The 14099-nt window shown below is 37.3% G+C and overlaps 1 protein-coding gene across 2 annotated transcripts in view; it reads right to left on the bottom strand.

Annotated features, from left to right (window-relative positions):
• LOC149265985 (dol-P-Man:Man(5)GlcNAc(2)-PP-Dol alpha-1,3-mannosyltransferase-like) overlaps positions 1 to 14099 on the bottom strand; it is a 374817-nt gene that overhangs the window by 215644 nt on the left and 145074 nt on the right. The window contains exons 5-6 of one of the 2 annotated variants that reach the window (XM_089429913.1): positions 10268 to 10425; positions 10099 to 10165 (exon numbers count right to left, since the gene is read on the bottom strand). The exons of the other annotated variant lie outside the window; for it this stretch is intronic. Coding sequence (XP_089286039.1) covers positions 10099 to 10165; positions 10268 to 10425 — 225 coding nt within the window. The remainder of the gene's footprint in view (positions 1 to 10098; positions 10166 to 10267; positions 10426 to 14099) is intronic. 2 annotated transcript variants of the gene reach the window in all.

Genomic DNA, 14099 nt, shown 5'->3' with positions numbered 1-14099 from the left:
TAGAAGTCTAGACTCTAGACAAAGAACAGCAGTGATAGAACCTCTCTCTTGGCCTAATAAGATTGATGTTAGACGTTACCTCAATCACTCACACACACACACAAACACATATAGATACTACAATTGTGGCACAATAACAAAGCCACAGAAATGATCATTCTCGGAGGATACAATCCCTGCATAACAAACAACCACAGTGACCATTACAGTCTCGGAATAAATGAGACAGTAAGGACCTCAGTATAGTGAGGAATAGTATCTCATCTCGGTGGATCTATTTCTTAACAGTCAATGTATATATATATATATATATATATATATATGTAATGGAAAGATCTTCGGATCCCTCACTATCTTTACATGATCTCACTGTCATGGTGTAAGAAAGATCACAATGATCCTGCAGTCATGGAATACACTCTTGCATGATCACAGTCAACATGATGGTCTAGAGTACAGTGATGAAGGTAGGATAAAACAGCTATCATGGCTATCATATGAAGTTCTCAGTGCATCATTAAAAAAATCGAACCTTAAAAAATTCGTTAAAATTCGCCTTTAGGTTCGTTCAAGTTCGTTGAGGTTCGTTTAGGTTCGAGTTCATTCAGGTTCGACTTGAGGTTCGAATTTCAAGTTCGGCGAACCTGAACGAATTTCAAATTTTTTTTTCAGGTTCGCCGAATTTCGAACCTGAACCTTCAAGTTCGCCGAACCCTGTGACATAGCCTGTAGGTGACTTCATGCACCAACCTAGCACCTCCCTGCCACCCTATAATCACTGAAATGAGACAAGAGTGTGGATTCCCCTACTAGGACAACGATCCACGATACAATATGATTTACAATGATTTTGACCTAACACCCAATCACACTATGACCTGCAATCCAACCATGACATCATCCCAACAAAGACTCCTATACCTCCCAATAATGCCTTTTCGACTCTACGCAGATTGACTCTTTCAATAATGATTCTTCCAATGATGACAGTTTTACAAATGACTTTTTTACAACTTTACAATGATGACTCTTGGCCTTGACACTTCTTCACAATATACGGATGGTTGTCATGTCTTCAAAGGATGTCCCACTGTAGTGCTTCCTTTGATTTGATACTTCTTCTCTTGAATTCTTGCTTGAAGTTGTACTTGAACCTTCTTCTACTTGTATGCAAAATTTGCCCGGTGAAACCAATCCCAAAACAAAACAAAATACCCTTCAACTTACCTCTGCCTGCAAAACATATGTAAGTGCATAATAATGAATAAACACAAATTACAATGTGTACCTGAAGTGTGCTTGTCACTTTTGTTGTTGACTTGTTGCAGTAGTAGACAGAGACTCCCACTCTTGATATAGGCCTGGACTCTATCCAAGACTATATCCAAAACTGACCTAAAGATATATATGATAAAAACTGATGACAGACCCTAGACTTGTGATGGACCAAGTTCTAAGTAGAACAACAAAGACCATTCTCTCAACTATGACGAGACAAGTAACATGAACTTACAACATCAAATAGATTTAGCAGACTTGGTGTAGCATCAAGAATATGTAGCATCAAATGTGTAGTATCAAGAATAGGACATCCGAAATGTGGTATCAAAATTAACTGTGACATATAGAGACATAGAGATATAATTGAGACCCTATATGTACTTACGTTGTCCTGCAAAAACATATGTTAGAGATGATACTCATATTTCAAATGTAAACACTAATCATACATACCTTGTTGTAAGAGACTTACCCTTGATTGTTGATGTGTGGTCCTTACTGCAATGATCCTTGAATGCATGTTTTTTCTTGCCTTCTAGGAACTCGATATTGAATCTGTTGTATCTATGTAATTTCGGATCTCCAAGCTCTGAAATTTCGTCTTGTGGTAACCCTCTGAGTCCTCTTTCTAACCCCACAGGTCTGATCAAGATTGGATTCTTCAAGAAAGAGTTATGCCCAATCTCCCACGATGACTTGATTATAGATTGATTCAGTAGAGCGAACTTGTACGAACTGCCACATGTCATTGTTGCGACCTTCGGCCTTGAAAACGCTACTCAACAAACTACAGTCTGCCCTACTTCTGTGACTATTTACGAAATTTGAATCCAATGCTCAGAGAGAAAGTTATGACGATTTTCCCAACTTCACCTGTTTGATATTGAATTCGGGAGCCTGCAAAAACCCTAACTTCTTCAGATCATATCTCCAAAAATATAGTGAACCAAGATCTGAAATTCGGTCACGAGGTTCATCAAGATTTCTGATCAAATGGGTTTTAGTTTCAACTTCTGAAGCTTCACAGAAAAAAAGTTATAGCGAAAATGCCACGATGACCTATTTGAAGCCACAAAATCCCTACTGGAGGAGGATATGAAGGTCATTATTTATATGAATGTCTTGAGTTGAGAGCATCCTCAACAAGTGAACATTAGAGGGATTTTAGGAGTAAAAAAAACATTATTAATTATTGACTATTCAATGACCACAACCAATTATGAGTGCCATGCCACAACCCCATAGGGTTTTAGCCCACTAATTGGGGTTACTAACTTCAAACGCAAATAACTCTCAAATCGTGAAGAACTGGGAGGCGTACCATATATCAATGGAAACATCTCGACGAGTAGAATCCATCGAGAAGATATTTGACGCAAAATAATATGAGTTGTCAAGTCAAAATGCCCTTGCAAGATCGGGGTAGCCCCTGGTGCTGCTTGGGTTGACATCAATGACAACCATTGATCAACAAAAACAGCGTACACCAAATTAAATGTGATTTTGAAACATAGAAAATGAGCAAGGAAATAGAAACACATAGGACACCATTATTTTTGGACAATAGTCCCCGGAAAAACCCAATGCAGGAAAATGGTGCAGCAGCTCTGAGGGTTTTAATATTATTCACGAGAAAATCTAAGTACAATTCTAGGATGATCAACTAGCAAACCGATACAGAGAGAATACCGAACAAAAGACTAGTGAAATGATCTCATCTTGTCTTTGGAGAATCAGTGACTGATCCGGTTCAACTGGAGGCTCTGCGTCACCATCTACGTGGTGTCTACGCAAAACTGCGTCACTCAATTTCTGCGTTACCCCTCCTGGGTATTACGTTGCCCCTCTTCTGGATTCTCTACTTGCTGAGAAAATCGAATTTTTGACTTCCGGACTCACACCCCGGCTCCCGGCAACTGAAACTCAACTTCCCTCAACAGGAAACTCGACTTCCCCTCAAGGACTGCGCTACCTCTGCGTCAGCACTGCGTGGGCCAGCGTCAACCTTCCTCTGGACGTCTTTCTGTTCTCCCTCTGCCTCGTATTCTCCGGAAATTCCTTCTTCCGGATTCTCACTGCCCCTCTGCGACAAGAAATCTCCTCATTTGATTTTCTTTGTGAGAACTTCTCACTTCAGAAAAATCAATTTCCTTGATCTCTTAGTGTGTTTTCTAAATGACCCTCAAGCCCCTTCTTACATCTTCCTGTTAGACAACCAATGGCCTAGATTAAATCATAATCAAAGGCTCAAATCATTTTGGCTTGATCCATGTCTTTTTCTAGAAGTTTCACCCTGATTAGATTAATACCCATTAATATTTTAATTTTCCTAAAATTAGACTTAGGAACCCCATTAAAAATATTAATTATTTTAATAAAATCACTTCTGAGTGGAACTTCCCAAAACGATTTTTGGGTTCTTTGTAATGCAAGTGCCCAAGCCTCCCTGCAAAATTTGAGGCTTAGAGCACATCCGATGCTACCCCAAATCAACAAAATCAACATGGTATCAGAGCAAGGTTTAAGAGTAGCGTTGAAGAAGGAATCATCTAGATTATTGTTCTATAAGGCTTGATTCTGTCATTAGCCCTAGAAGCAGAAGAAAAATCCAAGTCAATGATGACATATTCATATATTGTTCAGGCAAAAATTTGAGTCCTCGTTAAGCATCACAGTTTGAAGTATATACCAGAGATAGTGTTTGTTTGCCTTGGTCAAGAATTCGAAGAAATATGAAACCCTATATCTCATTGCAAGAAGGTCGAAAGTGATATCTCAGTCCGATTGAATAAGGCTGAAAGATCTCTGAGACAATCTCAGGGCTCATGGAAAATAATAGAAGGCCGAATGACTTCACAGTATACTAAAGACTAAGGCCAAGAGCCTCAATGGATAAAGTAGTCGTATCACGTCTCAAATCTCTATGATGCCATCAAAGGTAGGCCGAAGTTTCATATCAATGAAGTCTAAAGCATCCTAGGCTGAGAAAGTTGGAAGGTAAAAATTCTTGAGGCTAGGCCTCGGTCTGAAATGCCTCATGATAAGGCTAGAAATACGAAATTCCTTAGAGACTATATATGTTTGCAAAGGTCAAATAACTACAGAAAATTTGAAGGTTAAGAAGATTTGTGTGATATCATATTAATGTTCTAGAAAGTTGGATCTCCTACTGCTATTATTGGTTGATAAGCTTCAGACATGGCCTCTATCAAAAGTTCTTGTGATGATCCTTGCAAAAGGAAGCCTGTCTACATTAAAATCCATAGTTTGATCTAATCTGAAACACTCGCGAGTTTTGTTTTGTGCAAGTTCAACTCACCATTGAAGGTCGAAAGGTTTCATTTGGTTTACAAAAATTTCTGATCTAAAATATGTCGCTTATGCTTGAAGTCTACCAAAAATTTGTTGGTGAAAGGACTATACATTTTAACCTTAGAAAGAAGCCTCCCTCGCTCACAATTGATGAAATCAAAGTACGGTTTGGTTTCTAGCTTGAAAAGGTTTTTCATGATGGATGCCTCCCTGGAATGAAAGGTATGATTCATCATCTTCTTAAAAGTCTTTCTTTTACAACATAATTGGACTCCAATAGCCTTGTCCATGAAGGCCAAGTAGAAAGTTTGTCTTAATCTCTAGTTGACAAAGAAAGGGTTGATCTCAGTATTCTTTGAAGACATTGTATATATCCTACAAAATTATAGCATGGAAGTCACCTCTATATTAAAAGATGTGAGCAACAATAAATCATATATGTTTGGGTGTTTATATGAACATTGAAATGCTTATAGGTTTGTAATAAATATCAGATAGGATGCCTACATCAGTTACGAAGGTTAAGTGATAAGACACACAAGACACTAAAAGCATGAAAGTAATCTTCTAGCAAGACATAGTTACAAGAGAAATATGTGACCCATATGTATTTTAAGTATGGCATAATAGATCGGTGTTCTTTCCTTCAGAAATGTTGCAATTTTATTTCTAAAGAAGGATGTTGTCTTTGATACCTTGCACTGATAAGTAAAAGTCCTAGAAGATGCATTGCATTGATTATGCCAGAATGTTTGAGTATGAAATATATTTTGTAAATATGGATGCTCGGCATTAGATTTAAAGAAAACACGCCCTAATGAAGCTAGTACATTGAAATATGTCAAGTAGGTCGAGTCTTCTTCTCAAGTCTCAAAGCCCAAAAGTAAAATGAATCATTTGCAAAACTTAATGTACCCTTATTGATTCTATGATAATCTCTTAGGTCATGTCGATCATTGGGATGACACCTGATGATTATATGAAAGACTCCATGCCCAAAGATGATCCAGAGGACACTTGTACCATCAAATATCATCAGTCAACAGAGTTTTTTTAACTCTACTTTTATCTTCTCATCATCTTTCTTTTACCCAGATTCCACACCCTACGGGGAATTGTAATAAGTGATACTAGTAATGATGAGTTTTGAGTCTATAACAAACCTAGGATATTGGGACTCGATCGATAAACGAGTACACCTTGGAGTGTATTTTTTATGGTTAATTATCCCTTCTTTTTCAAAGGCGGATAATTTTCCGAAGTTTTCCACTCACTTTTTACCCCAAAGCCGGGGTGACGGTTTGAAGATTGAGCCCCTAACACATTTAGTGTTTAGAGTCTATTTATATTAACATACTAAATCACACAAAAAAATCGTGGAATTTGATTAGGTCTATGTAGTCATTTTTAAAAATTTTAGATTTCCCGCAGGTCAAAAATTGCAAATAAAATTGTATTTAAATTGCAATAAGTGTAGTCTAGAGAAGTTGTATGGGGTATGAGTAATAAAAATTACACCTCTCACCCTCAACTTTCTACTATGACACACTTTGAGGGGTTAATAATGTGTTTTGGACCCTTAAGACCCACATTTCCTAAGTTTAGTGGAAATTATGGCTTTTAATTAGGCTAAAATTAAATAAAATAGAGAGAAATAAATTATTCCATGTGACAGAATGACGTGGAAATGACTTGGAAATAATCCTAAGTCAAAAAGTTGAGTCAACGGACATGTGGAAAATGACTGAGCACACTGCAGCATAAATACACCATTATTTCATAAAATCGAATTTCCCAAAAATAAAACAGCAATTGCACATGTGGAAAATCGAATTTACTAGAGGAGCTCATGCACTAAAGGAATATTCTATGGTATATTTGGACTGAAGATTAGGTGGGGCCTCATCTCACAGTTATCTCAGGTTCTTCTACTCTTAGCACTCCACTCTTGAGGATTACGAGTTTCACTTGGCCAGACTACGAGTTGCACATGGAGGAATCACACAGTTCATGATGGAGAACAATTGATTCTTTAGAAAGAAAGCTCTACTCTTATTGGATGTCTCGTGTAATTCCTTCAAATGTTGCCAGATTTCGGCAGCTGTCTTGCCGGAAGGAATCTGTGGTAACTGATCATCAGTCACAGAGAGTTTGAGAAGCATAATAGCCTCTCGATTTCAATCATCAAACTTATCTTGATCTGCACTCGCTGTACTAGGATGGAGCTCTTTGCCCAAAACGAGCTGGTCAAGACGCCTATATTCAAAAATGGTCAACATTCTCTGTTTCCAGATGTTATAATTGGTGCCACTAAAGCGTTGTCTGCCTTCCAACATCAGATTGGTTAGCGAGGCCATCTGCGCATTTCCCAAGACACAAAAAGCAATAAAGAAGTCCGGCATGGATTTCAATGCAGATGTCGGCTGATCCGGACAAAATCTGACAAATGTTGGTGTAAATATGAAATAGAACCAAAAATTGTTCTGAGAGGCTTAGGCAGGAAGGAACGCCAAATGTTGATTCCTCCACGCAGGATCGAACACTGAGAAGCACGATTTACATAAATAATCACTGGCCAGGAACAGCTTTAATTTTAAATACAGCAACAAATTGAGCCACTTTAGGAACGCAGAACAACAACGTGCAATCTAACCCTTGAATCCACGATAAAAAAATCCTTCCACGTGAAAGATAAACGCGGATTTCACAAATGTTGGCCCTTAAAACCTGCTACGCACTTACGTGGGGGCTCGCATGGCACCTTGTTTCCCGAATGACAGGAAACCAAATCCACAGGCACGGAAGACGATTTTGACATTAAAGCTTGCAGGAGTTGATGGCGTCGAAATAAACGTGCCACAGGTGAGTGCTAGATTCCCTTTGCTCCCTCAACTGTAATGAACTTAGCTCAACAGAACACGTCCCTTCGAATATTATGCGACGGCCGCGGCTCAAAAATTGTGATGCCACGCAAAGAGAGAAGCTACATCAGCCACAGTGACACTAGTCAAAAAAAAATGGCCACGAGTCGTCTACCTACCTCGGCTGATAAATCCAGCGGGGACTGGTTTTCACATTAACGATCCGAGGAGGCTTCTCCCAGTGCTTCGCGTCAAAATTGCTTCCCGTTCAGAGACTTTAGTAGCACGACTACGCATACACTACCCTCGACAGTCGTAGAGCACTGCAGAAGCGCTTCTTCAAACTGCGACTCGAAGCTGAATACGACAAAGGAACGAACAGGGTAACGATGAAACCCCAAGCAGAGCCCGTCCTCGAATCAATAGGCGCCAACGACAATTAAAACAAAGAATCGCTTTAAGTTCGTCTCCGCATCAGCAAAAAAATTATTTTCAGACTCCTAGAGATCAATTTCGAAATGAAGCACAAAATTTTCCAAACAGTGAAAAATTATTTCGAAAAAATTACCCGAGCTCTGATACCATAAAACAGTGCGAAAACACACATATGGATTTTAAGGAATGAATTGATTGAATTGATTTACAATGAGCAGTGAAGCTCAATAAATAATACAACTGTATTTACAGAAACAGCAAGTTTCTACTTCGCACAAACCAAAATCATTGATCAAGCATGTTAAGCTTTTTCTACCATATTGTAAGGCTTGGATTAGGCAATTTCATCAAAATTGGGTGGTGTCAACAGAGGTCCCTAAAGGATCGAGGTAGAGGCAAACAATGAAAGATGATACTAATGATGCGGATCTCAATATAACTGATGGCGGAACATTACCTGTCAATGAGTGGTGGAACATGCATGGTGGTGCTACCCTACAGCTACAATATTTGGCAACATGCGTGCTTTCACAATTGGTGAACACTTGTTCTATGGGGAGGTATTTAGCAACTATTTCAACTTATTGTTTTGGAACTTTTGATCTTCATATTTCAATGTTCAAATGGCCTATTTTGAGACATCATTATTTAGTCATGTTATTGTTGATAATTGTTATATAACCTGTTTCAACCCCTAGAGGGCAGCTCAATTGGCAATGGCCATGAAAATGAAGGATTATGTTCAAGGAAGTTCGAAGTTCAAATCCCCCCGATTCACCTGTGCTTGTGGAAGGGGCATACATAGGCACCTAGAAGCTATAGTGGTAGCAGTTGGAATAGACCCCGTGTCACACAAGTACAAGACCAGACTATTTGTTGATTCCTCTAGATACAAAAAAAAATGTTAGATAACCTGTTTCATTTTATAAATTAATCGTCTATTTTCTATTATATGGCTTAAAAAAATTTGTCTGTTGTAATTAATGCTTGAATGATTAATCACTAATGCACTACAAATGTTATTTCTATCTTCACTGATGTACATATATGCATGTTTTCATATAAACTGCAACTAATTTAGTACTCTGCATGTTTTTTTTAAATATATATATATATAGATAATAGATGCTCCTGAGACACTCCACTCTCAACGATTTATGGAAAATGGCGCTCTTGACACTCCTGCTCCACTCCACGCTCTGGCAACCTTGGTCGAGATAGGCTCTATCTTCAGTATCTAAGTAGGGAATATTCATGTTGACAGATCAGTGCAAGCATATGACAGATGATAGTTTTATGGGCTGTGCAGATGTTACGTTTATTGATCTCAAAAATTGAAGACGATATTATGTTGAAAACCTTCAAACATGTAAGGGTATAAATTGCTACCATACAAGGGATTTTATAAAAATGCTCAGCCTACCCAAAATTGAATAGCAGGGCTAGAGAAAACTGGTTTGGGAGAATTTATTTTGCGTAAGGGCATTTGTAATATGGTATAATGGAGGTCATGCAAAGCACCATTAGTGCCTTGACAATATACTGTATCTACTTCTGCCTACTGTCTTTCACTAGAACTTGAACACCCTTGTCAAAGGCTAAAGAGGGCGCGGATTTTTCAACAATATGATATCTCAGATGACAGTAATGCCAATGACATAGCAAACAGAGAGTTTGTTTGTAACTTTGCCCATATAACTTCAAGAAATACAATAGACAAAACGCGTGTTCTATGAGAATACATAAGAATAAAATTGTCTTGGATAATCTACAAGTCTACATGCATATGTACAAGTGATCAATGGCATGGAGGCATGAAGAGCAATACTAAAAAATGATGCCTCGATTTTGATATAATAACTCCATTTGCAAAATGGAGACCTCTTACACACAAATTCATATATACAGAATGGTCGGGGAAAAATGTCCAACCCCAACTAATGAGGACCTTCTAACCATGATCTCCTAATAAACATATTATAACTTTATTAACTACAAGCGCTCTTACAAAAATGTTAATAAGATAGAATTTTCTAGACTTTGAATTAGACTAAATAACAAAATATAATTTTGTGACAAAACTTGGGCTAACATAAAATGGACAATATCTACAAGATGCTTTTATGACTTCTTTTACCATGAACAAAAATGATTTATATTAAAAGAAAGATATAAAAAATAGAACAGTGTTCTCATAAATTCAAGTTACCTTCAACATCAATAATAACAAAGATGGTGCATATAAAAGCACATTCATCTTCACTGAAACTGCTACGCTGAACACAAAAGATACAATAGTAAGCATATAATTGAATAAATGATAGAGTTGAATAAATGAATGCTCTGAGTCTCACTACTAAGGAAAGAATACCATATACCTAAACACAATCAAGCCAAGATACCAATGCTCGTACAAAAGAAGTGCAATTGTAGCATGAGCAAGAGCCACAGCCACACAATCATTAAATAGACGCAATACAAATATTGAATGAACTCTTTTCGACAAACAAAGTAAGCAAAGGGCCCACCATGGAAGCTGCAACATAAGTAAATAAAGAAATAGTTAGAGATTTCAATGCATCTCAATCATGATGTCAATCACAAAAGTCTCATTTGTTTGAAATTGAATTTTACTACTAACAATGTATTTATATAATGATCTCAAAAGATCAAGTCCAGTATAGACACATCAGCTCTGTTACACATCCATATACATCGTTAACCGTAGGATAATTTTTTTTCTCCAACATTGCAGCTTGCCAGCCAGCAGCCCTACCATGATCCACAGACAGACGGCCTCAAATGCCTCTCATCCATTTTCCAATCAGTACACTCATTTATCTAGCCTACTCAGACAGTGAAGGTGGGTCATCTATTCTGAGGTACTTTAACCATTTTGCATTCAAGAGCTTTCCTTTAATGTTTAAGGTTTTCTATTATAGATCATGGGTTGAAATTGGATTATATATGCCTATTGGTTGTGTGCTTGTTCCCTTCACCATGGTGGTTATCACGTGTCCCTAGTCCAGTTTCACCTTCCTTGGGGTCTTTCTTTCACTGTCTAGAAGGGGCACAGATATAAGTCTCTGATGATGGTAGTATTCCAACTTCCATGTTATTCATACTTAACACTTGTCATCATTTCCCGATATTCGTTATCCCATATTTTGATTGTCTTGTCAGTGGTTTATACTAGTTACTTATTGGCCTTGTACTATGAGAAGAAGGGGTTGAAAATACCCAAGGTTTATGCAGCTAAAGAAACAGCAAGCCAAATATCAAAATGCAAAAGAATGGCAAGGAATGTAAAGCAAGCAAAAGCTAATTATAGCTTGAGCTCTACCCCCTCTTATATATCTACTCATCCCCAAGAGTATCCATGCATAGTTCCAAGCTTGATGAAGTGATAAATTGCCCATCATTAAAGGGGAATTATACCATCATTAATACTTGATGAATCAATAAAGCTTGTTAAACAAGCCAAATCAAAGCAAGAAATAAAAAGGAAAATATCGGGACATGGAAAACAAAGGTGAGGGAAGGTAATCCAAGCAACTAAAGTGCTCCCTCTACAAAGGCGCTCATGGACAATGGTTTGTGTAACCTAGTACAAGACTATGACACCTTCCATGAAGTAAAACCCAAGCCATAACACCTATCATTTGAAAGGGTCGGCCCATAAATTGTTCCTCCCCTTAGGGTTGGAAGCACCTAATAAGGTCATATGATAACCCTGTCATATCTAAGCATGGTAACTTGTGCACAATAATAAGCTAGTAGGACATTTGAAGATGATGCTTGTGAAAAGTACTTTTATGGCTTTCACATTGAATATGGTCCACTTTGACGCTTTTATGGTTCTTGTACCCATGATGTCAATTTCACTTGATTCCGCGCGTATGTGTTAGGTGATTCTTGTAGGCACAACCAAGATCCCTTGAGCGACAAGATGATGCTTCTCCAACGTTTTGCAGAGGATGTCCAACCACATTTCTTGATGATACAAAACACTTGATGATGGAAATTTGAGACCCTTCGAGGAGCATTGGCCTTGATGAGGACTTAGACAGATAATGTAACCCTAGTCCAACTGCAAGACATTGGACACTGACTTTTTATGCTAGGACGTTGACTTGAAAAGATGGCTCACCCTAATTCACTAAACCCTAAAAATCTAGGGTTTTATCATATAACCTAAACATTAGCTACAAACCCTAATCATTAATAGAGAAGGATTTAATCATATATTCTTAGACTTTTATTAACAAACCCTAAGTAGACTAGGGTTTTATTGTTAACATTAACATATTCTAAGAATCAAAAGTCTAGGGTTTTACAGTGAACCCTAAAGGTTAGGGTTTCACCAAAATGGACAAATGGTAAGAGATAGTATAAAGGTAGATTCAATCTAGTGATTAATCACCCTAACAAGAATCTTTATGATTCAAAACACTAGACATAAGAGAGTAATACAAAGCAAATTTCAAATGAAGAATAATCATACCTTCTTTTAAGAAGAAGATCTGCAACAAATCAAACATACCTTGAGTTGTTCTTTAACAAACCTTGTAGAGTAAGCTTATTTAAGACCTTTATTTTGATGTCTCCCTCTGAGTCTAGCCATAATCCTTATGTATTTTTGCAACCTTTCCTACCAAGGAAAATATAAAGAATGAATTATAAGTATGCAATACAAACAAAGCTAGATGTATAGAGGAACTCAATCATGAAAGAGAAAATAAAGAACAAGATACTTATCTTTTGTAAAATGGTGGAGGTTCCCTCTTAATCTTTCATCAATTCAAATCCTTTTGATGGATGCCTATACCTTATCAAAACAACTCAAGAATTTCTAACACGGCATATTAGGTCTATAAACTCTAGAAATCAAAAAGAAAACTTTCTAAAACAATACTCTATGACATAAGTAGGAGGATATGTAAGGGACTTAATAATATAAGTCTTTAACTTCAAATTCTTCAATCTTGTTCTTTTTAGGTGAAGCTTCATCTGCAACTATAGCATGTTCTCTCTCTCTCTCTCTCTTCTTACTCTTAGGATTTTCAGAGCATTGATTCTTGTAGTGTCCCATCTTATGACAATGAAAGCATTCTACTTTAGATAGGTCAATCTTCTTCTTTGGTCCTTTAAACTTCTTGTTTCCTCCCTTTTTCTTAGTGAGCAGAATATGCATTGGATGTGATGTTCTCTTCATCTTCCTTCTTATTACTTGCTAATGAGATGCGAGCCATTCCACATTTCTTCAAAGGATGGAGTTTCTTTCCAACTACTAATACTTGTTGCAAAGGCACTCCATGATTTAGGTAGACCTAGTAGTGCAGCAATCACAAGTTCTTTATCTAGTATGACTTCATCAATAGCTTGGAGCTCATCTCTTATTCTGGAGATTCTTACAAAATAAGAAGACACAGTGTCATCTTTTGTCATTTTCATTGTTCTTAGTTCATTCTTGAGACTAGCTATTTGTCCAATGTTCTTGATGGTGAATAGTTTGGAGAGAGTTGCATAGAACCCTTTTGCAATTTCTATATTGGATATGTAGAGGATTAAGTTATCCTTAACTCCATCTACAATTAGATTCATGGCTAAGATATTTGTCTCCTTGTATTTTTCCTTTCCTGCATCATCTGCGGGTTCCTTAACCTTTCCAAGTACAAAATCCAATACTTTGTGCTTTGCGAGGATGAGATCTATCCTCTTCTTCCATGCTCTATAGTTGGTGGCTCCTTCTAGTTTGTTTTCTGACTTCATTGAAGTTGCCATAAATTTTCTAGATGTAGATTTTTCCCTTTAATAAGCTTTTCTTCTTATGATCTTGTCTTGAAACCTTTCCTTGATCCTTCCTTCTTTCAATAGATCTTCAAGTTGCCTTTTTCTTTATTATCCTTCACCTTAGCTCTGATACCATGTTAGAAAATCAGAAAGGTAGAAAGATTTTCTTATGTTGACAATTACTTGTGATATTCTTGTATTCTTATTAAATTTCTTTATGTTCTTCTTTTATCTTCTTCTCATCAAGCAATCATCAAATCAAAAGCATGAAGATCAATGACACTAGATATAGGCACTCAGCCAGGGCTAAAACCCCTATGTAGGGGAAAACCTAGTCAAACTCTTCCACTAGTAGATTCAAATCAAATTGAGACAATCCAAGACCTTAGACCAAACCAAAAGACCTTCCTCTCTCCA

This window comes from Pinus tabuliformis, chromosome 6 (genome assembly GCF_031772625.1).
Source record: "Pinus tabuliformis cultivar Carrire ecotype Pingquan chromosome 6, CPIR1, whole genome shotgun sequence".
NCBI lineage: Eukaryota > Viridiplantae > Streptophyta > Pinopsida > Pinales > Pinaceae > Pinus > Pinus tabuliformis.
Note: the sequence above shows the minus strand (reverse complement) of the source record. Positions and strands in the feature narration are given on the sequence as shown.